We start from the raw sequence: 26,371 nt of genomic DNA, 5'->3' as shown, positions 1-26,371 counted from the left end.
TAAGAAAGGCTAGCAGAGGAAAATAGTTCTCAGTCCTGGGGAAAAGGAGGAAGCCTGCCAACCTCAACCTGGCCCCACCAGGACCTCTTCGAGGCATCCAGCAATCCAGTGAGACAGCAGGCAACAGACTCTGAATGTGGCCATTAGAAAAATGCTGTGGTCAGCGTTATGGAAGGCTCCCTGGAGGAGGTCCCTTGAGCCGAGGCTTAAAGAACCTTGGCCCTCTCCAGACCTCGGTCTCCTCTCCCACAAAATGGGAATGAAATCGGAATGGTTGGGGCTCTTTGCCCAGCCTGTTAGAACCTCGGTGGCAGGAGAGTTTCCCAGTTGATCCCCGGGACTCTTCCCTTCCTGGGTCTTTTCAGAAAGAAGTCCATTGCTTCATTGGACTCATTCTTGCTGCAAGTGAACTCTGTCATCAATGACAACTATTTAAAGGACTGGATCCTGTGCCTCACCAACTGATTGTCCACACGGACACCATGTCCACAGACCAGGAGGTGCTTTGCTGGGCCTTGAACTAGATGCTCTGGGCCAAAGATATTTTAGCCTAACAGCTGAGGTAGGGTCCAGTCTGGGTGCGCAGGTTGCTGCCCGCTACCCCTTGCTCTGTGCCCCCCCCCCCGCCACATACAGAACGGGCAGGGTCCCCGGGCCCGGTGAGCAGGACCAGAGCGCGCTCACTGAGGTGTCCCAGAACCTCTGCTAGAGGTGAGGGGTGCTGGGCGACAGCACGGGGACCCACCTCCACCACTCCAGGCCCGGACCCCCGCAAGGTCCGCACCTGCCCGGGGCGGTTGCCAACATCTGCCAGGACGATTTCCACAGAGCACGCTGAGAGCCTCTGAGCTGTGGGCAGGCGGCAGCTCCAGTGGCACGGTGGGAGGGCTTCCTCTCCCCCTCTCCCGTTTGCCCCTCGCTGCCTCCCTGTCTCGAGGTCATGGGCACAGCAGCTGTGGGCACGGCCACCACGGGTGCTCCTAACATATTAACCGGCTGGACGACGGACGGATGGAGCTTAATCTGAGATCTGGCCGCTTTGATGCGGGGTGGGGAGTGGGGGTGGGAGGCAGGGCCCTGCTGCTGGCAGAGAAGCCCCCTCACTCCCGATGCTCGGCTCGAACTTGTCATAGGACAGTAGCTCAGTGTCAGACCAAAGGCGTCTACACGTGCTATTCTGTCACCTGGCTGTGTGGTGCTGGCTTCTGCAGGGAGCTGGGCCGTGCAACTAACGTGTCACGGCCTCTTGGCTTTGGGGGAATGGGATGCATGGGGTTGGGTCCCAGAGGGACAGGGCAGAGGAGGAAAATGCAAATTAGGTCAGCCCCTTTCTTGTCCGTGAACCTTTCCCATGGCCAGGACAGACCCCTTAGGACATTACCCACCATGACCTTGCCACACCTCTTGACAGCCCCCCATGCACCATGCACACGCCGCATTCCTCTGCCAGGAATGGCTTGTGTCTCTCTATCTCCGGGATCAAGGCTGACGCCTTTCCATCGCCCTGGAATGGGCCTGGACGTCCCACGGGTTACCTTTAAGTGTCCTTCCCAAGGGTCACATTTAAAGGACAAGGCCTCGCATACCTTGGGACCGGCCAGATGGGGACAGGCTTTGGGTGTTTTCTTCCTCAAGAAACCAGCATTTCCCACACCCGTTTCGTATATGTGGCTAGTGAAAAGCGAAAAGAACGGGGCCCTCTGAAAATACAAGGCCAGACTGGACTTCTGCCCTGGGGGAATCAGGGCAGAATCTCAGTCGTGGAGCAAATGGGGGTTTGGGTCTGGAAAGCCCGAAAGAGGCTTGCCTCACCTGCCCCCACCTCAGGATTGCCCATCTGGCCCAGCACCCCCTCAGGCCTGGCCCCCACCCGATGGAGCGGGGAGCACGGTGCCCGTGGGTGACCCCGCCCCCTGCTCGTTCTTGCCTCCCCAGGTCTGAAGACCATCGTGGGGGCCCTGATCCAGTCCGTGAAGAAGCTGGCCGATGTGATGGTCCTCACGGTCTTCTGCCTCAGTGTCTTCGCCCTCATCGGCCTGCAGCTCTTCATGGGCAACCTGAGGCACAAGTGTGTCCGCAACTTCACGGCACTCAACGACACCAACGGTTCCGTGGAGGCCGACGGCCTGGTCTGGAAGTCGCTGGACCTCTACCTCAACGACCCAGGTGCAGGCTTGGTCTGTGGCCCGGGGAAGGGCTTTGTGAGGCCTCGCAGGCCTCGCCAGGGGGCAGACCTCCCCCGGGGCCGTTCAGGCCCTGCTTGATCCCCCGGAGACCCAGAGGTGTGCTCAGGATCCCAGCCCCTGCCCTTCGGACCTCCGGGAGAGGACGGAAGGGGAGCAGACTTTGGGCCTGCCCTTGTGAGTTCTCAGGCTCGATGGCAAGACGCTTGAGGAACAGGACGGAGGGAGTGAGCTGGAGAGGCAGACAAGGGATGGCAGCTGCCATGGCTGGAGGTGGGACTGACCCTAGAGAATCGAGAATGGGGAGAAGACCGGCCTGCCTGCCGAGAGGAGGGGTACTGAGCTGGGGTAGCGTGTGAGGCTTCCGAGGGGAGGCCCCGCCTGCCTGACATGGGATGTTTCAGCTGACGACGGTGTTCCGTGCCAGGATTTTGATTCCATACGCGTGCCCCCCAGAACCCCGAGAGGGGGTGGGAACAAACTCAGTGATTGCACAGTTTCATGCACGCCCCTCCTGTCATGCCACTGATACGTGGTTTTCTGTTCTCCAGGCTGATGACTAGCACCTCTCTTACCCGGTGCCGTCAGCCTGGATCAAGGGTAGACACTGGTGCGAGGCCAGGTTCCAGCCTGCAAGGAGGCCAAGGGGCATTCTGAAGTTAGGGCCTCTTCTGTACCCCAGACATCCACTCTGGAAAAAAAAGAACAGACAAAAATGCAGTGACTCCGTTTGCTCACGATTTAGCTGTGGCCGCATAGCAGTGGTTCTCAAACTTCCATGTGTCCCAGTCACCTGGAGGGCTCCGGAAAACACTCGCTGCTGGGCCCCAGCCCCGGAGTTCCTGAGTCAGTAGACAGGGGCAGCACTCCGGGAAGTCACGTTGCTAACCAGGCCCCGATTGGTGCTCGATGCCGTGGGTCCGGGGACCACACTTGGAGAACTGCTGCAGAAAACTAAGGGGGGTGGTGGCGGGTGATGGGGACTGACAGACGGCCACAGAGAGGAGGGGACAGGACTGGTGGCACGTATGTCACCCGGTCCAGCCCAGCCCTGTCTGAGCAGACCGAGGCATGCCACGGTGAACGTAACAGGTATCACTTGCACCACCTGTGCACAAAGAAGTGGGCCCAGGCAGGGTTGCCTGGGTGGCTTGGTCAGTTGAGTGTCTGACTCTTGATCTCAGCTCAGGTCTTGATCTCAGGTTCATGAGTTCAGGCCCCAAGTCAGGCTCTGCACTGGGTGTGGATCCTATTTGAAAAAAAAAAGTGGGCCCAGACAGAGCTGGGCAGTAGCCTTCCAAGAGCACGCAGTGACTCAGCTCCTGCCTCCTGGTTCAGGGCCTCTTTTGGCCCCGGTTGTCCTCCTGAGTGGCTCAGGGCAGGGTACGGAAGAAGCTCCCTGCGGGGACTTCCTGGGTCTTCTGGGACCGTGGGGACCACAGGCAGCTGAATGTCTGAGGAGGAGCAAGAAGCAGGCCAGGGAAGCAGCTGGAATTGCCTCAGGCCTAGCCAGGTGGGGGGGGCGGTGGTCAAGGGCAGGGGCAGAGGAGAGACCACCAGCGGTGTCTCTGCCTCCCCAGAGCCCTGGGTGCCAAGCGAGAACCCTGCGAGTCTGGGCCACACGTGCCCTTCACCGTCGGATGTTTCTCTTTCAGAAAATTACTTGCTCAAGAATGGCACCTCCGACGTGTTACTGTGTGGGAACAGCTCTGATGCCGGGTATGTGGCACCCATCCCCCGGAGCCACCTCACCCAGAAGGGGTGAGGTGAGGTGAGGGAGGCGGGGGCAGGGGGAGGTGTCCCCCGGTACTTTCTCAACTGACTGTGCTTCGAGTGTATGCCCTTGACCCCAGGCCTTCCCCTACCTCTGTTCCCTGCCATCTTGTCCACCCCACCCCCACCACAGGGAAGACAGCTATCAGGGGATTAAAAGAAAAAAAGGCAGGGGGCTGAGATCTGCAGGGAGGGCGAACAGAGCCTACAGTGCCTCCCACCAGCCCGACCCCAGTTCCATTCCTTTCCAGAAGCACCCCCCCCCCAGGGCTACTCTCTTCCCCTCCAGTCTTTTACTCCCTCCTTGCCCATCTGTCCTCTGGGTCAGGAGTGAGTGTGGCTACCCCTCAACGGCCTAGACTCTCCACCAGGACAAGCAGAGCCTACACCTGCAGGCTGAGTGTGGTGCCCAGAGATGCCCGGTGACCATGTGCAGCTCCCAGGGCCCTGGGCATACGGGGTCTGGGTCAGCGTGACTGTGCCACAGTTGTGAGGAGAAGGGGACACACAGGCTTAACCTGGTGAGGGAGGGGCTCTGTGGGGCTGCAGTCCTCCATCTCTCAGTACGAAGTTCCGGCCCTTCCTGTCCCTAAAGAGATTGTCTGGAAGGTCTTAGGACGTTAGCAAAAGGCACGGAGGCCCCTTGGCAGCAGCCTCCCACTCGCCGAGTCCCCCTTCCCCCCACCTCTACGTCTCACGCTCATGAATCCAGCCCAGCAGTCCCTCTGAGCAGAGAGGCTGTCCCATCGAGCCCTGCGAATCATCAACGTGCCTCACTCTGTCTGCGTGCGCAGTCATGCAAAGGGGCATCTTCTCCGGACGTGGCCAGGCCCCAGCCCGTCCGCCCCAGAACCCTCCCTCAGCCCCGTGGCCTGGCATTCGCCCTGGGCTCCATGCTGCTCAGCCAAGCCTCCCTGCCCTCCCCCCACCGCATGCCTGCTCTGTGCCCATCTCCCTGTGGGGTAAGCAGCCAGAGGAAGAGACTTGTGAGCCAGCCCTTGGCACTTCCTCTGTGAGAGGAGAGGAAACTCAGATAGCAGCGGGGATGGTGTATCGTGTGGGCAGAAGGGAGCTGGATTTAGGCCCAGCTGAATACAGATGGGTAGGGAGAAGGGGAAGACGGTGTCCCAGGCCGGAGGCACAGCACGAAAAGTCCCGGTGTCAGGCCCGGCAGTGCGGTACCAAGTTCGTGAAACTCAGCCTCGTGAAGCAGCGGGGCCTCTGCTGGGCTGCCCAGGGAGAGGAGTCCGGCCCAGGGAGCACCTCAGGGGGAGGGGGCCCCTTACAGCATGGGACAGAGTCTGTGTGTCTGACTGCAGGACATGCCCAGAGGGTTACCGCTGCCTGAAGGCGGGAGAGAACCCTGACCACGGCTACACGAGCTTCGACTCCTTCGCCTGGGCCTTCCTCGCGCTCTTCCGCCTGATGACGCAGGACTGCTGGGAACGCCTCTACCAGCAGGTACGTGGGTGCGCGGACAGCGGGGGGGACACCGGGAACAGGCCAGGGGCCCACTTACAAGTGATTAGCTAGAAGTGACCCCGGCAGCTTCTCCACTGGCAAGGGTTGAGGAGGCTCAAGGAACGGGGGACAGGGACGCTTGCATCCGAGGGAGGGGGACACAGTAAGCCAAGGAACTTTCTTTTTGCTGGTGACCAGGTACCCATTCCTTCATATGGGATACTCTGTGCTCTGTGAGTGGGACCCTTCTCCACCCTGTGTGATGGAATAGTCCCCTCCGTGGATGCAACATTTCCTCCGTTGACTGGAACATTCTGCCTCCCTCTACGGGTGGGACACTATCCCCTGTGCGTGGGTCGTTCTCCTCTGCGGGTTAGAACACTTGCCTCTCCGGTAGAATATGCTCCATTCCCTCCCCAGGCTGTGGCCATTTGAACCCCTGGCACAGCCAGACCGGACACCTTGAAATTCTGCCACCATGACCCAGAAGGGGCCCCAGTGAAGATAACCTCTCTCCCCTTACTCCCTCAGACCCTGAGGTCTGCAGGGAAGATCTACATGATCTTCTTCATGCTGGTCATCTTCCTGGGCTCCTTCTACCTGGTGAACCTGATCCTGGCTGTGGTTGCCATGGCCTACGAGGAGCAAAACCAAGCCACCATCGCTGAGACCGAGGAGAAGGAAAAGCGCTTCCAGGAAGCCATGGAGATGCTCAAGAAAGAGCATGAGGTGGGTGAGCAGTGCGGCCAGGAAGCCCCCAGACCAACCCCTCGCCTGACCGTGGGTGCCTGTGGGCATGACATCTGCTGGGTAAAGCTGAAACCTGTTACGTGTGGCACCTGCGGGATAAAAGGCAGGTCCTGCTGGGTGAAGCTAGTGCCTGTAAACCTGGTGCCTGCTGGGCAAAGCCGATGACCACGGGCATGGCGCCTGCTGAATAAAGCTGGGGCCTATAAGCGCAGTGCACGCTGGGTGAAGCTGCTGTCTGTGAGTGTGATGCATGCTGGGTAAAACGTGCCTGTGGGCATGGCTCCTGCTGAATAAAGCTGGTGCCTGTAAGCGTGGTGCCTGCTGGGTGAATCTGGTGTGTTTAAGTGTGGCATCTGCTGGATAAAAAGCAGTTCCTGCTGGGTAAAGCTGGTGTCTGCTGATAAAGGTATTTTATGTGAATGTGCTGTCTGGTAGGTAGAGCTTTGGTATCTAGGTAAAGACGGTGCCTGCTCATGAGGTGCCTGAGAGGTAAAAGGAGTGCCCCCCCGGGTAAAGGTGGGCCCTGTGAGTGTGGTTCGTGCTGAGAGAAGCGCTCCCTATGACCGTGGTGTTTTCTGAGTGAAAGTGGTGCCTGCTGGGTAAAAATGGTGCCTGTTGGGTAAAAATGGTGCCTGCTGGGTAAAAATGGTGCCTGTTGGGTAAAAGTGGTGCCTGCTGGGTAAAAATGGTGTCTGTTGGGTAAAAGTGGTGCCTGCTGGGTAAAAAATGGTGCCTGTTGGGTAAAAATGATGCCTGCTGGGTAAAGGAGCCTCTGCATGCCGGATAAAAGAGAACCACGTGTCCAAGGACTGAGTTTAGCCTAGTTAAGGGATGCCTCTTGTAGCTTAGTGAGGAAGGTCCAAGGTTGGAGGCCTGAGCCAGCTCAGAAAATAAGCCCTGGCGGTGCTGCCGTGGTTACTCATAGTTCCACACACAGGTCCTGGAGGCTGATGACAGAGCATGCCTGTTAGAAGCCATGTGGACATCCACTTTCTTCTCCCTGCCCCATGCCACCTCCCCCCAGCCCCTGTTTTAGCCAGCTGAACCTTCTAGAAGATCTCCTGCCCTCTAGTTCTGTCACTTCCTCTGCTCATCAACATCCTCCCCCCAGCTGTCCCTCACACTCCCCTCTTCCGAGAGCTGCCCACACCAGCCACTTCTTTCCTCTTCCCGGGACTTTGATTTCTCTGAAAACAGCCTGGGTCTGTTTGGGCTCATCTCTCCGTGACGCCCTTGTCTGGGGTGAGCGTTCAAGCCCACTTCCTGATGGGGAAACGGATACTGAGAGTTGCCTGGCCTGCCTTAGCCCGAGGCTGCACAAAATCTCAAAAACCCAAACATCCCCCTTCCACCTTTTCCAGGCCCTCGCCATCAGGGGTGTGGATACCGTGTCCCGCAGCTCCTTGGAGATGTCCCCTTTGGCCCCAGTAACCCATGAAAGAAGACGCAAGAGGAGCAAACGAATGTCTTCAGGGACAGAGGAGTGTGGAGATGACAGGTTCCCCAAATCCGACTCGGAGGACGGTCCCAGAGCAATGGTAATCCCCGGCGGGGGCTCCAGCCCTTTCCGGGTGGGTCTGGCATCCAAAGCCCATCATGTTGGGCCCCTGGTGCAGTCACAGCCCCTCACGGCTGCTCCCCGAGGAGAGTATCCTCGAGCCCCCTCCCAGCACTTCCTGTTTCCCATGCCCATTCTTGGAGTGCAGGTCGTCTGGGCAGAGAGCCGAGCTAGATTTGGGTGTCATGGTGTCCTCAACCTCAGCTAAATCCCCAGCGTTGGGGCTAGGGCTGAGACTAGGGCTGAGACCACACCCTGTGGTGTGGACCGGAGGCGCCCGAGGACATGCCCATGTGAGTCAGGTGCCTGGCCGACCGCCCCAGGTCCTGCTCGGGCCGGGCCTCTTTGCACCACGAGGAGCTTTGCTGCCTCCTTCTCCCCGGGCCCAGCCAGAGCCCCATCTTCAGGCCCAGGTAAGCTTGAATGTCGAAGGCCCCGTGGCACCAGCTTTAGGTGAGCAGAGCTCCCAGGTAGCGCAGGATTGCGCTCTGAACGCACCCTGCCGCAGCCCACCCAGTTCCCGTGTGGCCCGCGAAAGCCCCAGATGCTCTGAGAAGCTCTCTCGGTCTCAGAGAACACCGCAAGGGATAGGCTGCGAGCACATGAAGAGCGGGCTTCTCCCTGTGCCCCCAGAACCGTCTGAGCAGCGCCCATGGCCTCAGCAGGACCTCCGTGAAGCCACGCTCCAGCCGTGGGAGCATTTTCACCTTTCGCAGGCGAGACCTGGGCTCGGAGACAGATTTTGCAGATGATGAAAACAGCACAGCGGGGGACAGCGAGAGCCACCGCACGTCACTGCTCGTGCCGTGGCCTCTGCGCCGGCCTAGTGCCCAGGGACAGCCCAGTCCCGGGACTTCGGCTCTCAGCCACGCCCTCAATGGTAAAAGGAACAGCACCGTGGACTGCAACGGAGTGGTCTCCTTGCTGGGGACAGGCGACCCTGAGGCCACCTCCCCGGGGAGCCGCCTGCTCCGCCCTGTGATACTGGATCGCCCCCCAGACACGGTGAGCCAGCCCCGTGATGCAGCCCCAGGGCAGATCTGGTCTCCCAAACTGGTCACCAGTGCCAGGTCCAAAACACTCACCTAGTATATACCGAGCACCTGTTGTATACTGGGCTCTGGGGGTGAATAAACCTAGAAAAAAAAAAAAAAAAAAAAAAAATCTCTGCCCTCACAGATTTTCCATGATAATGGGGGCAGACAGGCAAAAATCAACGAAAGAAGAAAAATAGGTATATATGTATACGTGGCATATAACGTTGATAAACGGGGTAATAGTTAAATATGTAGCAACTGGTAAAGCTCGGGCACCGAGATGCCATGGTGACACAGGACTCATGTCCTGGAGGCCCCGTGTGTGCCCGCTATCAGCCCGTATTGTTGCTGGATCCTGCTTAATGCAGGGGGTTCTGGGAAAGGGGCCAGAGTGGCAAGGGGTTACTTACAGGGTTCTGGGCAACAGTTATTGACCAAGCCTGAAATATTTCAGTAACTTACAAACTGGTCAACATTAGCCCAACTAAGAAGTGCTGTTGTAGGAGGGCAAATAAGTGTGGAAGAGCGGGAGCCCTCACTCATGAGGAGGCATTTAAACAAAGACCTAAAGGAGGCAAGAGTGGGAGCCGGGGGCTGCTTTCTGAAACTCGGGGGGGGGGGGGGGGTGATATAGCACCCAGATTCGGGACAGAAACTGGGTTTGAATCCCAGCTCATAGCTTACGAGCTGAATGGCAGTGGGCAAGTTACTTTCTTTCTCTCTATGTCTGTCATCTGTAAAACGAATTTAAAACACCCATCTCGTCTTGTCGTGGGGATGAATGGGCTCACGTGGCTATGGATATCAGGACATCATGAGCCTGCTGATGCTGTGATAATGTCATAATAATGTATATATAGCATCTGAGGGAAGCATGCTCCGGGCCTAGAGAACAGCCAGTGCAAAGGCCCTGAGGCAGAAGCATGCCCACCCTTTTGAAGGAAATGCCATGAGGTCAGAATAGCTGGAACCCAGGGAGCAAAGAGGAAAGGAGTTGAAGTTACCATCAAAAAGGTAGTGGAGAGACCTGCCGAAGTGTGATAAGGCCAGCCAGAGCTCTTATCACTCGGTCATCTGAGCCCGTGACCGACCGATGACTGCCCAGTCAGCCCTGGAGTGTCCTTGCTGACCCTTGCCCCCCAACAGTGCCCAGGGCAGCCCACCCAGGAAAAGGGCAGATGTGTGGCTTATACGCCAGGGCCTGTAGGAGACGGGGGAGGGGAGACTTTCTAAGGAAGCTAGGACAAGACCGGAGCCTTGATCAGGAAGGTGGAGGTGGGGCTGAGGAGAGAGGCCTCACGGCCAAATGGCCAGTTTTGCTCCAGCTCAGACATTGGCTCTGGCTGTGGGACTTGATGTAGGTTAACGAATCTCTCTGTGCCTCAGTTTCCTCATCGCTTAAGTGGAAATAAAATAATATCCACGTCAGCAGGTTGTGGTGAGGACAAAAAGGGTTAAAACCTGTCTGGTGCTTAGACCTGTACTTGCCTCAGGCTCGAGTAATTATTATCTGTTGCCATTACTATCGAGGAGGAAGGACTAAAGATTCCTGGGGTGCGCTGCAGTATGCCAGAGGCCCTCACACTCCTCTGGAGCAGGGGGTCAAGGACAGGGTCCTGGGAGTGCCCTGGGGGCAGATCACAGCATCTGGGAGGGCCTGGGAAGGCCCTAGCCATCACCTGGAAGGCGGGATGTCTGGCCTCCCAGGAACACCCGATCCTGCTGGTCTAGGCCCCCCGGCATGTCCAGCCCTGGAGTCTCAGCCTTGTGGAATCAGATTCAGCAGCCCAGAACACTAATAGAATTTCCTAATCTCATTAGGGAGAAAATCATCTCATTGTGCTGCACACGTCAGGAGGAATCCAAGTTCAAACACTTCATTACTGGGAACTCTGACTTCACCCTTTCTCACTTCTGTGGGGCCCATTTGTAACCTCAAAGGGATTAGCAGGCCAAGGGGCTTATTTGCAAAGTTAAAGGAATTAGCAGACCAGGATGGAGACATTGTAAAGTTAAAGAGATTAGCAGGCGTAGGCCCCTGGGAATGCCTTGGCAGCTTCCACCGCATCGGATTGAGACACGTCTGCTCACTTCTAGTCTGAAAACAGGGTACAGTGTGGGGCACATAGTGGGTGCTCAGCCAAGACAGAAGAGGGGAAGAAGGTCCAGCCCAACAGACAGCTCATGTTTAATTTATCCCGATTGAGGGGGTGGAGGGTGAAAACGTATTCTGTCAGCTGTCTATATGAGAGTGCCTGTCCCAGAAGGCCAGATAGGGGTGGGGAACGGCCATTCTTCTTCCTCCACAGGTTAGACTGCATCCTCCTATCCCCTGGTCATCTAGCAAGTTATGGGCAGAGCTAGAACTAAACCCAAGCCCCTGATTCCCAAGTAATTATTCACCCAACCAACATTTATCCAGTGCCAGCCTTGCTGCGTTGAGTTGGAGGCTCCAGGAATATAGCAGTGAACAGACAAGAGCTCTGAGCTCATGGAGTTTACACTGTGGTCAGGAAGACAGATGGCAAACTGGTCAATATTTCCAGATAGCGGTAAGGGTCATGGGACAGAACGTTGCTAGGGGGAGGGTTGGCGATGGCTCTTAGAATACTCAGGAAGTCCTTCCTGAAGAGGTGACATTCAAATTGGCAGGCAAATGATTTGGGGAGCAAGCCACAAAGATACGGAAGAGAAGTGTTGTAGGCAGAGGAAGCAGCAAGTACCCAAGAAGAGTAGGCTTGCCGTGTTCGAGGCATGAGAGGGCCAGGCGGGGTCAGGTGTGGTGGAAACAGCAAGAAGGGATTTGGACTGTGCGGCACCTGTAGGCAATTGAGTGTGGGTTTACTCTAAGATGGGAAGCGTGGGGTGAGAGGAGGAGAGAACTGTCATGACTTGATTCACTTTTTAAGGGAATCCCTTTCTGCTGTGTAGAGAATAGAGGGAAGAGATGATAGATTGCACCAGGGTGGTGTATCGGTCAGCTATTGCTACAATAATGCTGTGTAACAAAGTACCCCGAAAGTCAGTGGCTAACAGTAAGCCTTTATTCTCACGCTCACTTATCTGCAGGTTGACCATGGTTTGACAGATCTAGGTGGGGCTTGGCTGAGCAGCTCTGCTTCGGTCTGCACACTGTGGGGCAGGCTCAGCGCTGCTCCGTATGTCTCTGTGCCGAGGCTCAGGCCGAAAGGGTGGCAGCTACCTGGGGGAGGCTGTGTTTACATAGACGGTTACTGGAGTGCAAGAGCAAGGCAGACGGCGTTTAAGGTGCTCTTGCTCACGTCACGTCCACTAACATCCCATTGGCCAAAGCACGTGTGTCATCAGTGGGACAGGGACGGGTACTTCACCCCACAGTGGGAGAGCAGCAAGTAAATACTCACTAACTGATAACTCAGACTATTGCAGAGTGTCAAGGAGGAGAAGAGAAGCTGGCAGAATTTAAGACATGTTTGTGAGTTAAGGGGGCCCTGTGTGTGGCTCCACCGGGCCGGAGCCACTACTGTTACAGCAGCCCCCACGGCCCTCTCAGGAGCCTCTGCTTGAGTACTTCCCCGACTGGGGAGCTCACTCCCTCCCGAGGCAACATTTCGGGCCATTCCACCGATCGCAAAGGTTGACTTTGGCCTGAGCGCAGTTGGATTTGGTGGCCACCCCAGGCCCTGGCTCTGCCGCCCCGGGGGAGCCCAGGCCATCTTGCTTCCGACCCACAGAGGTCGTAGAGCCTCACCCTTGCGTGCTGAACAGCCCGGTGCCTTGCACAGCCCCGGCTCGGGCTCGTGGACCCTGGTCACGCAGGGCCATGCCGCCGTGGCGGTGTTGTGGGCTCCCCCCGTGGCGCTGAGAGGCGGGGCTCTGAGCCAGCCCAGAGTGCCTGCTGCCGCCTCCCCCCTTCAGACACCACGTCTCCCATCTCTAGACCTGCTTCTTTTACTTACAAAAACGGTGCAGGTGCACTGCGACCAAGTCCCCCAGCGCAGAAGTGCAGAAGTGAAGGGCAACTCCGCCCTCTCCTTGGCCTCCCCCTCTCCTCCCAACCCCAGCCCCCGGAAACACTCCCTTGAACAACTCCGTGTGTGTCCTCCAGACCTTTCTCTTGGCTTTTCCACAAACTGTTCGTCTCAGAGGGGCTCCCGTGGGAACGCACACGGGACTACGTCGTTGTCTTTATTGTCCGTATCCGAGTCCAGAGTTGGGTTGTATCCATAATTGATCTTAGGATTCTTTCCATTGATTAGTTTTGTTTTTATGGTATTAGGAAGCATGCTACAGTCAACATTGTTGCGTATATATTTTTGGTGCACGTGTATAATTATTTATGAAGGTAGATTGGCTCGATGAGGAACTGCAGAGCCAATTTAACATTTTCTCGGCCAAGAGAGCCAAGCTGCCTCCACAGAAGCTCCCACCAGCTATGTCTAAGCATTGTGCTTTATGCTTCTATTAATGTCACCTTAGAGCACGGGAGATTTTTTTTTCTGTTTCTTTATGCTCTTGACTCTAGGGACCTTGTGGTCAATTAAGACTCCCAGATTGGTTTTGCATGTCCTAATGTATAATGACAGCATCTGGTTACATGTAGTTTCCTGTCCACGCTCAAGAATCACCACTGACGAGAGCAGATGACGAAAAGGAGAATGAAGGAGATAATGAGTGGCGAGAGGGATGGGGGGGTTATTAACAGGGAGGGAGTTCTCTGGGGGCAGAGAAACCCAGCATCCGTGTCCCATAAGGACCCCCATCCTGTCTCCCTGTGGCCCCCGAGACCCGAGTCCGGGACGGCTGCCCCAGGCCCAGCAGCCTCCCCAGGTTCAGCAGGACCCTGGCGCCCAGACTGATGCCTGTCTGCTGGTTGCACCCAGACCACCCCGTCGGAGGAGCCGGGCAGGCCCCAGATGCTGAACCCCCAGGCTCCACGTGCCGATGGCTTCGAGGGACCAGGAGAGCGACAGCGGGCGCTTAGCGCAGTCAGTGTTCTCACCAGCGCCCTGGAAGGTCAGCACCCCCGGTGTCATCCAAATGTTCCTCCTTAGCCTGACCTGAGCCAGACATCCCCCAGCTGCTTGGCTTGCCTTGGACATCCCCACAGCTGGCCCAGGCTTTCTGGTGTCTGTTGCCTGTCCGTCCTCACCACGTCTGTGTCTCGTCCAAACCTCCCCCTAGCTGTCCTGGCCTGTCCCAGGTGCTTACCAGTCTCATCCCGTCCTCTCCCAAGCATCCCCATGCCTTCCTGGGACCACCCTGGCCCAGCACGCCTGTTCTAGACTATTCCCAGCCATTCCATGCCTACCACAGGCTATTCCAGGCATCCCACATCTGTCCCGGCCGCTCCCACCCTAGGCAGCCCCCATCCATTCCAGTCTGAACTTGGCATCACTCCCCAGTCTTGTTCCCTCCTGTCCCATATGTGTTCATATCTCTTCTGGCCTGTTCCAGGCACCTGCCATCTGTCCTAACATGTCCCAGATGCCCACGTCTGTTCTTCTGTTTTGCGTGTCCTTAGATCTGAACTTGCCTATCTCAGATGTCGTCTCATCCTCTGCAGCTTGTCCTCCTCTGAGCGTCCCCATGTCTATGTGAGACTGTTGTCTCAAGGGAGCCCAAATCTGTCCTAATCTGTCTTGTCCCAGTTGTCCCCACATCCATCCTGACCTCCTGTCCCTGTGGCCCTCCACTGTCATATTTCCAGAGTAAGGGGCCAGGACACAAGCCATACCTTTCCTTGGCCTTCTGTGCCCCTCTCACGGTCCCCCTGTCATGTAGCAGCCCTGCCATCTCCCCAGCTAAGTCATGTGTCTTTTCTGGAATACCAAATTATATGTGAGCCAGTCCACAAAAACAAACCTGCTCACTGGCTACCCCCAGAGTTGGAAGAGTCTCACCGCAAATGTCCACCGTGCTGGACCCGCTTCGCCCAACGCTACCTGATCTGGGAATGCTGCCCGCTGTGGATGTCCATCAAGCAGAGAGTGAAGTTCATGGTCATGGATCCGTTCGCTGACCTCACCATCACTATGTGCATCGTGCTTAACACGCTCTTCATGGCACTGGAGCACTACAACATGACAACTGAATTCGAGGAGATGCTGCAGGTTGGAAACCTGGTAAGGGCCACTGGCAGCCGACTCTCAAATGGGCATCCTAGTGTGAAGGGCTCTTGGCCAGCTGGCTCAGCCTTCGTGGATAGCGAGGGGGGATTCAGAGCACAACAGGATCTTCTGAAGGTGGGAGTCATCATGGAAAACATCTTGGAGCAGGAAGTGTCAGGATCAGGTTTTAAGGAGCTGAGAGATGTAGATGAGAGTGAGAAGTTGGGGATAAAGATGCCCACAGGCTAGAAAACAAAAGTGAGTTGGGGGAGAACTTGAAATGTGCAGGGACGTGAGATACAGCCATTAGTATTGGAGGAGGAGCCTATGCAATAAAAGGCAGTTCTCTTAGGGAAAGGATGAATGGATGGAGAGGTGGGAGGAAGGATAGAAAGATGGATGGATGGATGGATGGATGGATGATGGACTGATGGACTGATGGATAGTTGGGTGTAGTGAATCAATCAGGCAGAGCCAGATTTGCATTCTGACTCAGCTCTTACTATGTGACCTCAAGCAAATTACTTAGTCTCAGTCATTGGCAAAATAAGGATTTAATTTAATAAATGTAAAATTAGTATGACAATACCAAGCTCATAGGAAGCTAATGAGAATTGAATAAGATAATGTGTGTAATGTGCTTGGCTCAGAGTTTGATAAACAGTAAGCACTCGAAATAAATGATAGCTGTGGTCTGTGGTTATTGTCACTGTTGATGTTATTAAAGAGACTGCCCCTGGAAGTCAGAATGTCTGGGTTCTAATTCTGATGGGTTTTTTTCCCCTGGAGATCAAATCAGTTCCTACCTCTTGATTCTAAAGATGGGAAACTGAGGCTCAAGAGGTGACATAGTAGTGGCAGAGCTGGGCATGTGACTACTGTCTCCTGACTCTGACAGGCAGGGCCCTACGGGCTCTGCCCAGCTAAGCACAGTCAGCCATTCCCAGGGGGTTCCAGGTGAACTCTGGCAAAGTGTCCAGTGGCCTCTGAAAGGAGCTCCTGGGATCATCACCGAGGTTGGGTGAAGGAGAGGGTCATTCAGCCCAAGCGTTCTCTTACTACAGAGACCGCCCTATAATTGTACTTTCGTTCCTTCTTCCATATGCAAATAGAAAGCTATATTATAGTCTGTAGGTGTCTCACGGAACAATTGTGCCTGGCTCGTGTTGGGTGGTCTTCAGGTGGGTTGCAGTTGAAGGCAGTTTTATTGGAATGTGACCAGCTGAGTTGGGCCGAGCAGCAAATCAAGGTGATAAAGAACACTGGTGGCTTCCCTGGATCACTGAGTTGTGACTGAAGTGAAGGTGTGTTAAACTTGGGGCTCTGTTATTAGTAATAAGTCATGTAATTGGATTATAGCTGCGTTGTGTTTCATTTGGATAGCTTTATTGCTGCTATGTAAGGTTTTGATTGTCTTGAAGCTAATATATCCTCAGTGGTTTAAATGTTATATGTAAAGAAACAAACCATAAAGATAAGGATGGGAAAATAACCTCGGTATGGGAAAAACCTTTCCAAGCATGTCGTTAAAGACCAATTCCATAAAAGAGAAGATCGCGAGATTTGACTTTTAGCCCATCACTTGGAGAGCAAATGCAACTTTTGTTCCTAACACAGTGAACCAAAAATCCTGATGAGTCTCCTACTAGGAAACAACTAAAAATATAGGACATATTCTTTGAAATGCATATCAAAGCTCATGAGAAAATAACAAAAATCCCCAAGTAACAAAAACAGAAAGGAACTTAAAAACCATAGCAGTTTTGGGGCGCCTGGGTGGCGCAGTCGGTTAAGCGTCCGACTTCAGCCAGGTCACGATCTCACAGTCCGTGAGTTCGAGCCCCGCGTCAGGCTCTGGGCTGATGGCTCGGAGCCTGGAGCCTGTTTCCGATTCTGTGTCTCCCTCTCTCTCTGCCCCTCCCCCGTTCATGCTCTGTCTCTCTCTCTGTCCCAAAAATAAATAAATAAATAAATAAATAAATAAATAAACCATAGCAGTTTACAGGTGAGGTGTTTCTGTAGTTCCCCGGGTGGGGGTCGGGAGCAGGTGATACTGCTGATTTGGGTAATCTGGGGATTTGGATTTCAGTGAACATGTAGAGACAAGACAAGTCTTTAGACATTGTGAGTAGGGGTTGGAACTGAGTAGCCCCATGAGAATATAGCCCTACATTTGGCAGAACAGTGAACCAGAAAAAACTCCTGGCACTGAAACTGGGAAATGATATAGAAGGAAGCTTGTCAGTCTCAGCCAGGACTGAAGAGGAGGAAAAAGTAACCCCTGGAAGCTTGTGACAATGAATTTGGCCTTCTGTAGATGTGGAGTTCAGGTTTATAGCTGAGTGTTTCTGGAACCTATGCCTAAAGTTTAACAGATAAAGTGATCCTATGATATGTTGATATGTTGCTGCAAGAAGCAAACACAAAACTTTTCTGAAAAGACACACTTTTAACCCAGGCCAAGTGTATTCTCGAAATTACAAAATACACAAGGAAATACCCACTATGAAGAAGAGTCAGCGGACACACACACACACACACACACGGAGGCTTATCCCTTAAGAATGTCCCATGATATAACTGTCGAATAGAGATTATAAAGCAAGAATGTTTGTAAAAACTAAAGACATAAAAGAAGGAATTAAAGGGGCTCCTGGGTAGCTCAGTCGGTTAAGTGACTGACTTTGGCTCAGGTCATGATCTCAGGTTCAAACCCTGTGTCGGGCTATAGGCTGACAGCTCAGAACCTGGAGCCTGCTTTGGATTCTGTGTCTTCCTCTCCCTCTCTGCCTCTCCCCCACTTGTGCGCTCTCTCTCTCTCTCTCTCTCTCTCTCTCTCTCTCAAAAATAAATAAATAAAACGTTAAAAAAAGAAGGAATTAAAAACATAAAAGAATAAGACAGCTTTGGAAAAGAACCAAATCAAATCTCTAGAAATGGAAAACAGTCATTGGGATTAAAATCTCAATATATAAATCAAATAGCACATTCATATAGCTGGGGAGAGAATTAAATTAATATAATTTTAGATCTAAGGAAGTTGCCCAGAATGTAGAACAGGGAAGTAAAGAGACAGAAATTATGAAATCAAGGTTCAGAGACACGGAGTCAGAATGAGAAGGTAAGGCATACAGCTGATAGGAGTTCCAGAAGGAGAAAGTAGGAGAATGGGGGCAAAGGAATATTCAAGGAAAGAATAGGTGAGAACTGATAAAAAGAAATGAACCCTTAGATTCAGGAATTACATCCTGCGCAGGATAAATAAGATATCTAGACATGCTGCACATCAAAAGCAAAGATATCATACAGCAACCAAAACAAGAAAGATTGCCTACTAAAGGAACAACAGTTAGAAAGATGGCAAAGTCCGCAGTTGCTTCAACAAAATCCAGAAGGCAGGGACATAATCATTTCACAATTCAGGGAGAAAACACTAGACACCCTAGAATTCTATACCCATCATCCTACCATTGACAAAGGTATGCTAAACAAAGACCAAGAGCCTACTACACACAGACTGTCTCTCTGAAACAATAACAAAAATTTATACTTCAGAAAGAGGTAAAATGACTGCAGAAATAGGATTTGAAAAGATCCTGAAAGGAATAGTAAGAATGTGGGAAAAACCAAGCAAGCATTGACTGTAAATACAATAATAATAAGGATTGCTGATTGGAGGGTATAAAAGGAAGGAACTAAAATATTGAACAACAGCAGCATCTAAGATAGGCATGGAACAGGGATTGGAGGTAGGATGGCCTAAGTTCATGTACACTATGAAATATTAATTTAGATGTTATGAACTCAAGACTGATTGTTAAAACTTTTTAGGGCAACCACTAAGAGGATAGGAATGGAAAGTCTTAACTGCCAAGCCGGTAGAGAGGAAAATAGAGGAATTTTACAATTTTACAATTCAACCTGATAGAAGGAAGCAAAAGAAAAAAAAATAGAAGCACAAAATAAAATGAAGACGTAGGTCCAAATATACCAGAAATCGCAATAAATAGAAGTGGGGACTGCACTCACCAGTTAAAAGACAGATCGTCACTTTGGTAAAGAAATTACACACAGCTATATGTTTTTTTACAAAAGATGCCCAAACATATTTTGGGAGACAAATCCCTAAAAGGGATTGAAGAAAAAGAAATGGAAAAGAGATAGAACAGTCAAATACTATCAAGAAAATTAATAGAGTTATATTAATACCAAACAAAAAAATACTTTAAAGCAGAAAGTGTTATTGAGGGATAAAGAGATCCAAAACATAAAGATGGAAGAATGATTCACCAGGAATATAGAACTCTAAACCTTCATGCACCAAATTACATAGCTTCTAAATATGTAAAGCAGACAGTGAGATCAATTTAACAAGACCACAATCTTAGTGAGAGGCCACCCTCCATAACTGATGGGTCAAGCTTGCAAAAGATCACCAAGGATCTAGAGGACTTGAATAACAGGAATAAAAAGTTTCATTTATTGAATGTGCAGAGCACAGCACCCAACAATTAAAGAACATACACATGAAACATTTACAAAATGACCACATTTTATGTCTCAAAGCAAGTTGCAGCAAAGACAGGGTATCATGCATTCTTCAATCTCCAACCACTGTGCAATTAAATTAGAAATATATGTGTCAGAATCTCATTGACTATGCAGTTCCATCTCCAGAAATTTATCCGAAGAACAGAACTGGGCAAGATGTTTTCAAACATGTATGTGGATGGATATTTATTATGGCAATGTATTTAATAGGAACAAAAGAATGCCTATTGCAGGGAGATGGTTAAACTACTTATGGCATATCTGTACAGTGGAATATTCCACAACTGTTCAGGAAGGGAGGAAGAAAGGGAGGGAGGGAAGGAGGAAGGAAAAGGGAAGAGAGGAAGGAAGGAAGGAAGGAAGGAAGGAAGGAAGGAAGGAAGGAAGGAAGATGCCATAGATCATGTATAATTGGTATTGAAGGATGTTTACAAATAATTAAATTTTAAAAGCAAGTTTATGGTTCCATCAGCACTGCGCAGTGGCCCCCCTGCCAGGAGTCAAGGAAAGCACGTCCCCACCCACACAGCCTCTGCCGACCAGATCCCAGTGAGGCTATAAAACAGGCAGAATTGAAGACAGACCCTACCTGGGCCTGGCACTCTTGGCCACTCGCATCCATCATAGTAAAAGCTGCTGCTGATAACAGTAATGGCCCTCTCATAGGAGCCTCTGCCTTGCATCCATTAGCTCTAACCCTTAGAGATCTCCTATGGGGTTGTTATTATCCCCATTTTACATATGAGGACACTCGAGGCTCAGGGAAATGAGGAAACTGGCCCAAGATCATAAAGTGGCAGATCCAGCTTTGAAACCTGGGTCTGGCTGCCATTCTCTGCGTGTCTTAAACCATCAAGCTTTGATCACAAGGCCTTAGAAAACCCGAGCTGGTCCTTTGGAAGGAAGACTCAGGCACCAAAATGTATGCATTTGTAAAGCAATGGTTCACAAGCTTAGCCGGATGTTAGCGTCACCTAGGAAGTTAAAAACAAAAACAAACAAACAAAAGACAACTCAATACCTGGGCTGCACTCCAGTCCAATTTAACTAGAATTTCTGGGAGTGGGACCCAAGAAAGTGGGATCAGTATTTTTAAAGCTCCCCAAGTGCCTCAAGTTTGAGAACCAGTGCTCGAATCACCTGGCAATCTAGTCAAAATGCAGGTTCTGCTCGAGCAGATCAGGGCTCTTCAAGATGCCGCATGTCTAAAGAGCTTCCAGTGATCACTCACTCCCCCAAGAGGCATTCCCCAAGAGCCTCTGCTGTCTTTTTCTTCTGACTTCCAATGCCAGCTAATATCTGCTCTCTTGCGGCCAGAATAGCCTTGCACCCGGGCAAAGTGAGGCAGGGATCTTTCCTGAACTCCTTTCCCAGAAATGAGCGTTAGCATCCGTGGGTCTGTCGAACGGGCCTTAGGAACCCACCTACCCTGGCGTGCTCAGGCAGGTGATGGGGGAGACCAGAGGGCCAGCCGGGGTCAGAGGAAGGGGCTTCCCAGGCCCCACCCTTAGGGGTTCCCAGGGAGACCCAGTGCAGGGAGTGTGGCTGGCAGGACACCGGGCACTGTAGGAGCTGAAGGTCGGAAGCCCAACCATTTGTGTGTTTATTCGACAAATATTGGTGGACTGCCCGCTGGCTGGGCACTGTTCTTGTTGCAGTAAGACAGAAACGGTCCCTCCTGTGGAGATTCCAGGCTAGCCAAATCCGCAGCCACATACACAGTATGTCGGATGGTGGTAAGTGAGGGAAAGAAAAATGGAGCAGGGAAGAGGGATGAGGAGTTTGGTGGGAGGGGGTCATGATTTTAAGCATCAGGAAGCCTCATCCATCAGGTGGCTTTTAAGCCCAAACCTGAAGGGAACGAGCCCGGTGATTGGGGGAGGAGGGGATGGCCCAGGGAAAGGGAGCGGCACATACAAAGGCCCTGAGGAGGGAACAGCAGGGAGGAGACCAGCGTGGCTGGAAGAGCAAGAGGAGAATGGAGTCAGGGGGATGGAAAGGTTCTGCGTACAGAACCCGGAGACCGGCTTGGGTGCTGAGGAAAGGGGCAGAAGAACCCAAGGATGTCTCCCCACATGTGAGGGCAGCCCAGGCATTGGAGCTGAGGCTGAGAGATGTGGGGGGCCCTCCCTTCCCCAAGACCACAGCTGGTGGGGGAACAGTTCCCTCTGGGACCGCTGAAGTCATGGGGCCCGCCCACCTGCCATCTGGTCCCCGCTCCACCCACCCCACCGCTGCCCCACCCCCCACCCTGGCCAGTAGCAATCCCTGCCCCCAGCCCACCCCTTATCCAGACAGCAGGGGGAGGGGCTGATGCAGGTACCCCTCCGTCTCTCCTTTAGGCTCAGAGCCCCCTCAGGGTGCCGAGGGCTAGGTGATCCCCTCCTGTTTACTGACCCCGGCAGGCTACCTCAGGCTCCCATCCCTGGCCTCTACCTCCCTCACAGCTGCTCAAGCCCTGGTACTGTCCCCAGGGGTGGTCTGGCCCCTCACCCACAGAACGCCCCAGTGCCTCCTCACTGCCCTCACAATAACCCCCTCAGCTCCAAGAAGGCCCCAACTTCCTGCCAGCCGTGCCTGCCCAGGCCATCCCCACCTCCAGGAGCCACGTTCCTGTCGAGGCAGCTGGCACATGGCAGAGCAGTTGGTCATGATCACGGCTGCCTGGCCCACCACGCGGTGGGCTCCTGGACCGTGGGGGCTCTGCTGGCCCAGGCTGGGTGGCTCCGAACTGTGTCAACGAACCAAGGGAAACCCAGCCTCTGCCTCCTGGAGACTTTCTTCAGGAGGCAGAGGCGGTTCCTCTAAATCTTGAAGCACAACACCGCGTTCATTTCCTGCTTCTCGAAGGTACTAGCTACGTGTCCCCGAGCACATTACTTAACCTCTCTGTGTTTCCATTTCCTCGCCTGTAAAATGGGGATAATGATACTTTCCTCGTCGAGTTGTTGGTTGGGTTAAAAGGAGCGTTCCAGCCCGGGGCTGGCACGTTGTCAAGGCCTCAAGAAGGGGGGGGCTGGCTGTTACTGCAGTGACGAGAGTTCAGTGCGTGAACAAGGCAGAGCAGGAACAGCAGGGGCAAAGGCCCCGAGACATGAGAGCCCTGAGTGTCGGCGGGAATGCGTGTACTTGGCCCTCGCGGGGGGAGAGCACTTCGGGCGGTGACACGGGCTGGAAGGTGTCAGGCTGGGTGGTGTCACCCCCACCTTGGCCTCCCCTGCCCCCAGGTGCCTCCTAGAGCTGTGAGTCCGCCTAGAGCCTGAGGCGCACCCAGCTGTTTCTGAGGGCCAGGCCAGCGGGTCACGGGTGGTGAGCTGAAGAGGGAGCTAGGGCCGCAGGTATCCCCGAGGGGCTGGGCCGTGGCCGAGCAAGCACCCACTGGGAGCCGGGGTGCAGCCAGAGCTGGCACCCCGGGGTGGGGGGTGCCCCCGGGGTTGCAAGAGTCAGAAAGCAGGGCGCCCCTCCTGGCCAGAGGGTCTTTCCAGCCCAAACACTGGGCACCCCGATCTGTGTGCCTCCCCAGGTCTTCACGGGGATCTTCACGGCAGAGATGACCTTCAAGATCATCGCTCTGGACCCCTACTACTACTTCCAGCAGGGTTGGAACATCTTCGACAGCATCATTGTCATCCTGAGCCTCATGGAGCTGGGCCTGTCCCGCATGGGCAACCTGTCAGTGCTGCGCTCCTTCCGCCTGGTACCCGGCTGGGCCCGCTGCAGGGGGGTGGGGTGAGGGCCCAGGGCACTGAGGTCACCACTCAGTTTCCTCTGCTCGGACCCATCGTGCCTTCACCCAACAGCTATTTGCTGGGTACCCCAGCGCTGGTGACGTGGGGGGTACAGAGAGGGGCAAGATCGGAGAGGTTCCTCTGGGGGGGACTATTGGGGTGGCCGTCCTGACCACTTGCAAAGCTCTTTGTGGCTCACCGTGCCTCCTTTAGTCCTCATAGAATCCCAGGACAGGAGCTAGTATTACTGCATACCCATTTCACAGATGAGGAGAGCAAGGCTTAAGTGAAACGAATTTCCCAAAGCCACGTGGCAAGGAACAGGTGGGAGCCGGGTCTGCCGACAGCTCCCCTGGGGCTCTGCCCTCCTGGTTTCAGGGTCAGCATGTGGGAACCTCTAATGCACAGACAAATCATCTGGGGATCTTGTGAAACCACAGACACTCATTTAGTAGGTCTAGGGTGATGCCAAACTGCTGGTCTGTGGACCACTCTGAGTGCAGAATGCCTGAGACGTCCACGCAGGGGGCTGGAGGAGATCAGGGAAGGCTTCCTAGAAGAGGTCTGGGCAATGTTGGGTTCACTGGGGGCTTGGAAGGCAGGATGGTAGGGGCAGTCGAGAAAGTGGAAGCTATGAGTTCTAACCCCGACTCCGCTGCCATGATCCAATGCACGCAGACAAGTTGCCGCACCTTTCAGGGTTGGCTTCTTCATCTGTCCAAGGAGGTAAGTGCCGGCCTCATGTGGTTTTTGGGAGCTCTGAGTGAGGTGAGCCATCCTAAGCACGGGCCTGGCACAGCAGGTATCCAGTAAGCGCTAAGCGCCTGCCCCCTCTCTCCGTGATAACTGAGAGGAGAGAAGGTTGGAGGCAGTTGGGCAAATCAGAGATGGTTTGACCTGATGAGGATGAGTCTGGAAGAGGAAGGACATGCCATGCTGGAGGAATCTACTGGGAAGTTCCTGGAAGTGAGCCTGAGTCGGAAGCCGGTGTAGGGATGAAGAGTAGGGCTGATGGGGGGTGGGGGTGGTGATCTGGACACGGTGACCTGACTCCCAGAGCAGCGCCCAGTGAAGTTGCCCTCAGGCTGTAGAGAGGAACAGCAGTGTCCGCTCTTGGGGAAACGTGCCCACAAGCTCCCTGGGTTTTCAGGCGGGAGCTAGTAGGGCAAGGGTGTCCGTGGGCAGCGGGACAATGACGCCTCCCTCCCCAGCTGCGTGTCTTCAAGCTGGCCAAGTCGTGGCCCACGCTGAATACCCTCATCAAGATCATCGGGAACTCAGTGGGGGCGCTGGGGAACCTGACGCTGGTGCTGGCCATCATCGTGTTCATCTTCGCCGTGGTGGGCATGCAGCTCTTTGGCAAGAACTACTCGGAGCTGAGGCACCGCATCAGCGACTCGGGCCTGCTGCCTCGCTGGCACATGATGGACTTCTTCCACGCCTTTCTCATCATCTTCCGCATCCTCTGTGGGGAGTGGATCGAGACCATGTGGGACTGCATGGAGGTGTCCGGCCAGTCACTGTGCCTGCTGGTCTTCTTGCTTGTTATGGTCATTGGCAACCTCGTGGTAAGTTGGCCACACATACAGCACACACACGCTCACCCGCCCGGTCACCTGTCTGTCCATTCACTTAGCCTTCCTTCCATCCATCCACTCGTTCACTCGGCCTTCCATCAAACCGTCCATCTACCCATCAGTCTCGCATCATCCCTTTACCCGTCCATCCATCCCCCTGTTCGTTACCTGTCCTTTCGTCTGTCTCCTCATCCACCACCTCTGTACCCATTTACTCATCCACCTACGCGCTGATCACCAGTCCATCGATTCACTTATCCGCTCATTCTTCCAACCCTCTGCCCGTCCATACGCCTCCCGACCCAGCCACCAGGCTACTTACCAGTCACCCACCCGCCAACTCGCCCGTCCATTTGTCCACCTCTCTGTCACTCTGTCTACCCAGTTGCCAGTCCTATCTATTCATTCACTCCTCCGGCCATCCCCACTTCCTCCTTCTTTTACCCCTCCACTTCTCTGCCCATCCAAACCCATCCATCAACCCCTATTCGTTCATAAACACACACGCACACCCCTACCTATTCATCCATCCATCTGTCCATCCATCCATCACCCACATTCTTACTCTCTTATCTGTCCCTCCACTCATCCATCTGGCTACGCACTCATCCATTCACTCATTCACCAGTCCTATCCATCCACCCATTATCCGTCCAGCTCTCTGCTTACTCACTCACCGATCCATCCATCCATTCACATCACTTTTCATTTGCTTTTTCCTTCAATCACCCACCTATTTACCTGTTTGTTTATTATATACTCGTTTTATATCCCTTAACTTGTTTATTTATTCATCTACCCACTATTATATTAGTTATTTACGACCAATGATGTATCACATCGTTTTTCAGTTCAGCTTAACAGCCATTTACTGAGCCCCTGCTGCATACAAAATATTGTGGCAGATGCCGTTGGGCATGCAGAGGTGAATGTGGCCCTGACATTGCTCACCAACGGGAGAGTGGGGAAGTGGAGAGTTCAAACAGGCCGGAAATAACTGTCCATCTGGTTAGAAAGATCAGAGGCATTAAGGAAGAGCCCATGGGCACTGGCCCCCTCCAGCAGGGGAAATCAAGGAAGGCTTCCTAGAGGAGGATTTGGAGCAGACCTGACAGGTGATGCTAGAGTGGGAAGGAGCGGAGGGAGTAAAGCACAGGTGTAGCAGGTGGTGGCCCAGGTAAGGCAGGGCCCATGGGAGCTCGTATGTCATCCTGGGTAGCTATGCTGGCAGTCCCTGCCACCCTGTCATGAGGGACCCAGGCCTTTGTTCCCATGTCCACCTGTCTGTCCTAGGACATGTGCTTCTTGCCTTGTATCTTTAAATGTGGGGGATTCTGGAGTTGAGAGAGATCAAAATTCCAAATGCCAGAGAATGAGCTCTTGGAAGAGGCAAGTGAGCGGTTCAGGAAGAAGTCACTGTCCACTGCGGACATGAAGCTACCTGCCTGAGCACACAGGTGGTCCGTACGTGCTCAGACATCACACCCGCACGGTCTGACTCCTGCTGTGTGGGCCGTGTAGACTCACAGTATAGGGCTTGTGGTTGGCTCAAGTACCGTGGGCTGTAGGCTCCAGAGCCCTTCCCCAAGCCTGCCCGCTTTCTCCTCCAGTGTGCCCTAACCATGCGAGGGTGGGCCCGGCTCAGGTTGGGATCAGGCTTCCCC

General features: G+C 53.7%; 1 protein-coding gene across 8 annotated transcripts in view; it reads left to right on the top strand.

Moving 5' to 3' along the window:
* SCN5A (sodium voltage-gated channel alpha subunit 5) overlaps nt 1-26,371 on the top strand; it is a 94,183-nt gene that overhangs the window by 35,253 nt on the left and 32,559 nt on the right. For all 8 annotated transcript variants that reach the window (XM_030329652.1, XM_030329646.1, XM_030329645.1 and 5 more), the window contains 10 exons: nt 1,936-2,166; nt 3,839-3,902; nt 5,276-5,417; nt 5,949-6,146; nt 7,529-7,705; nt 8,359-8,730; nt 13,625-13,757; nt 14,628-14,866; nt 22,926-23,099; nt 24,342-24,698. In XM_030329652.1, coding sequence (XP_030185512.1) covers nt 1,936-2,166; nt 3,839-3,902; nt 5,276-5,417; nt 5,949-6,146; nt 7,529-7,705; nt 8,359-8,730; nt 13,625-13,757; nt 14,628-14,866; nt 22,926-23,099; nt 24,342-24,698 — 2,087 coding nt within the window. The remainder of the gene's footprint in view (nt 1-1,935; nt 2,167-3,838; nt 3,903-5,275; nt 5,418-5,948; nt 6,147-7,528; nt 7,706-8,358; nt 8,731-13,624; nt 13,758-14,627; nt 14,867-22,925; nt 23,100-24,341; nt 24,699-26,371) is intronic.

Source organism: Lynx canadensis, chromosome C2, assembly GCF_007474595.2.
Source record: "Lynx canadensis isolate LIC74 chromosome C2, mLynCan4.pri.v2, whole genome shotgun sequence".
NCBI classification, from domain to species: Eukaryota; Metazoa; Chordata; class Mammalia; order Carnivora; family Felidae; genus Lynx; species Lynx canadensis.
The sequence above is the reverse complement of the archived record's forward strand: the minus strand, read 5'-3'. Positions and strand labels throughout refer to the sequence as shown.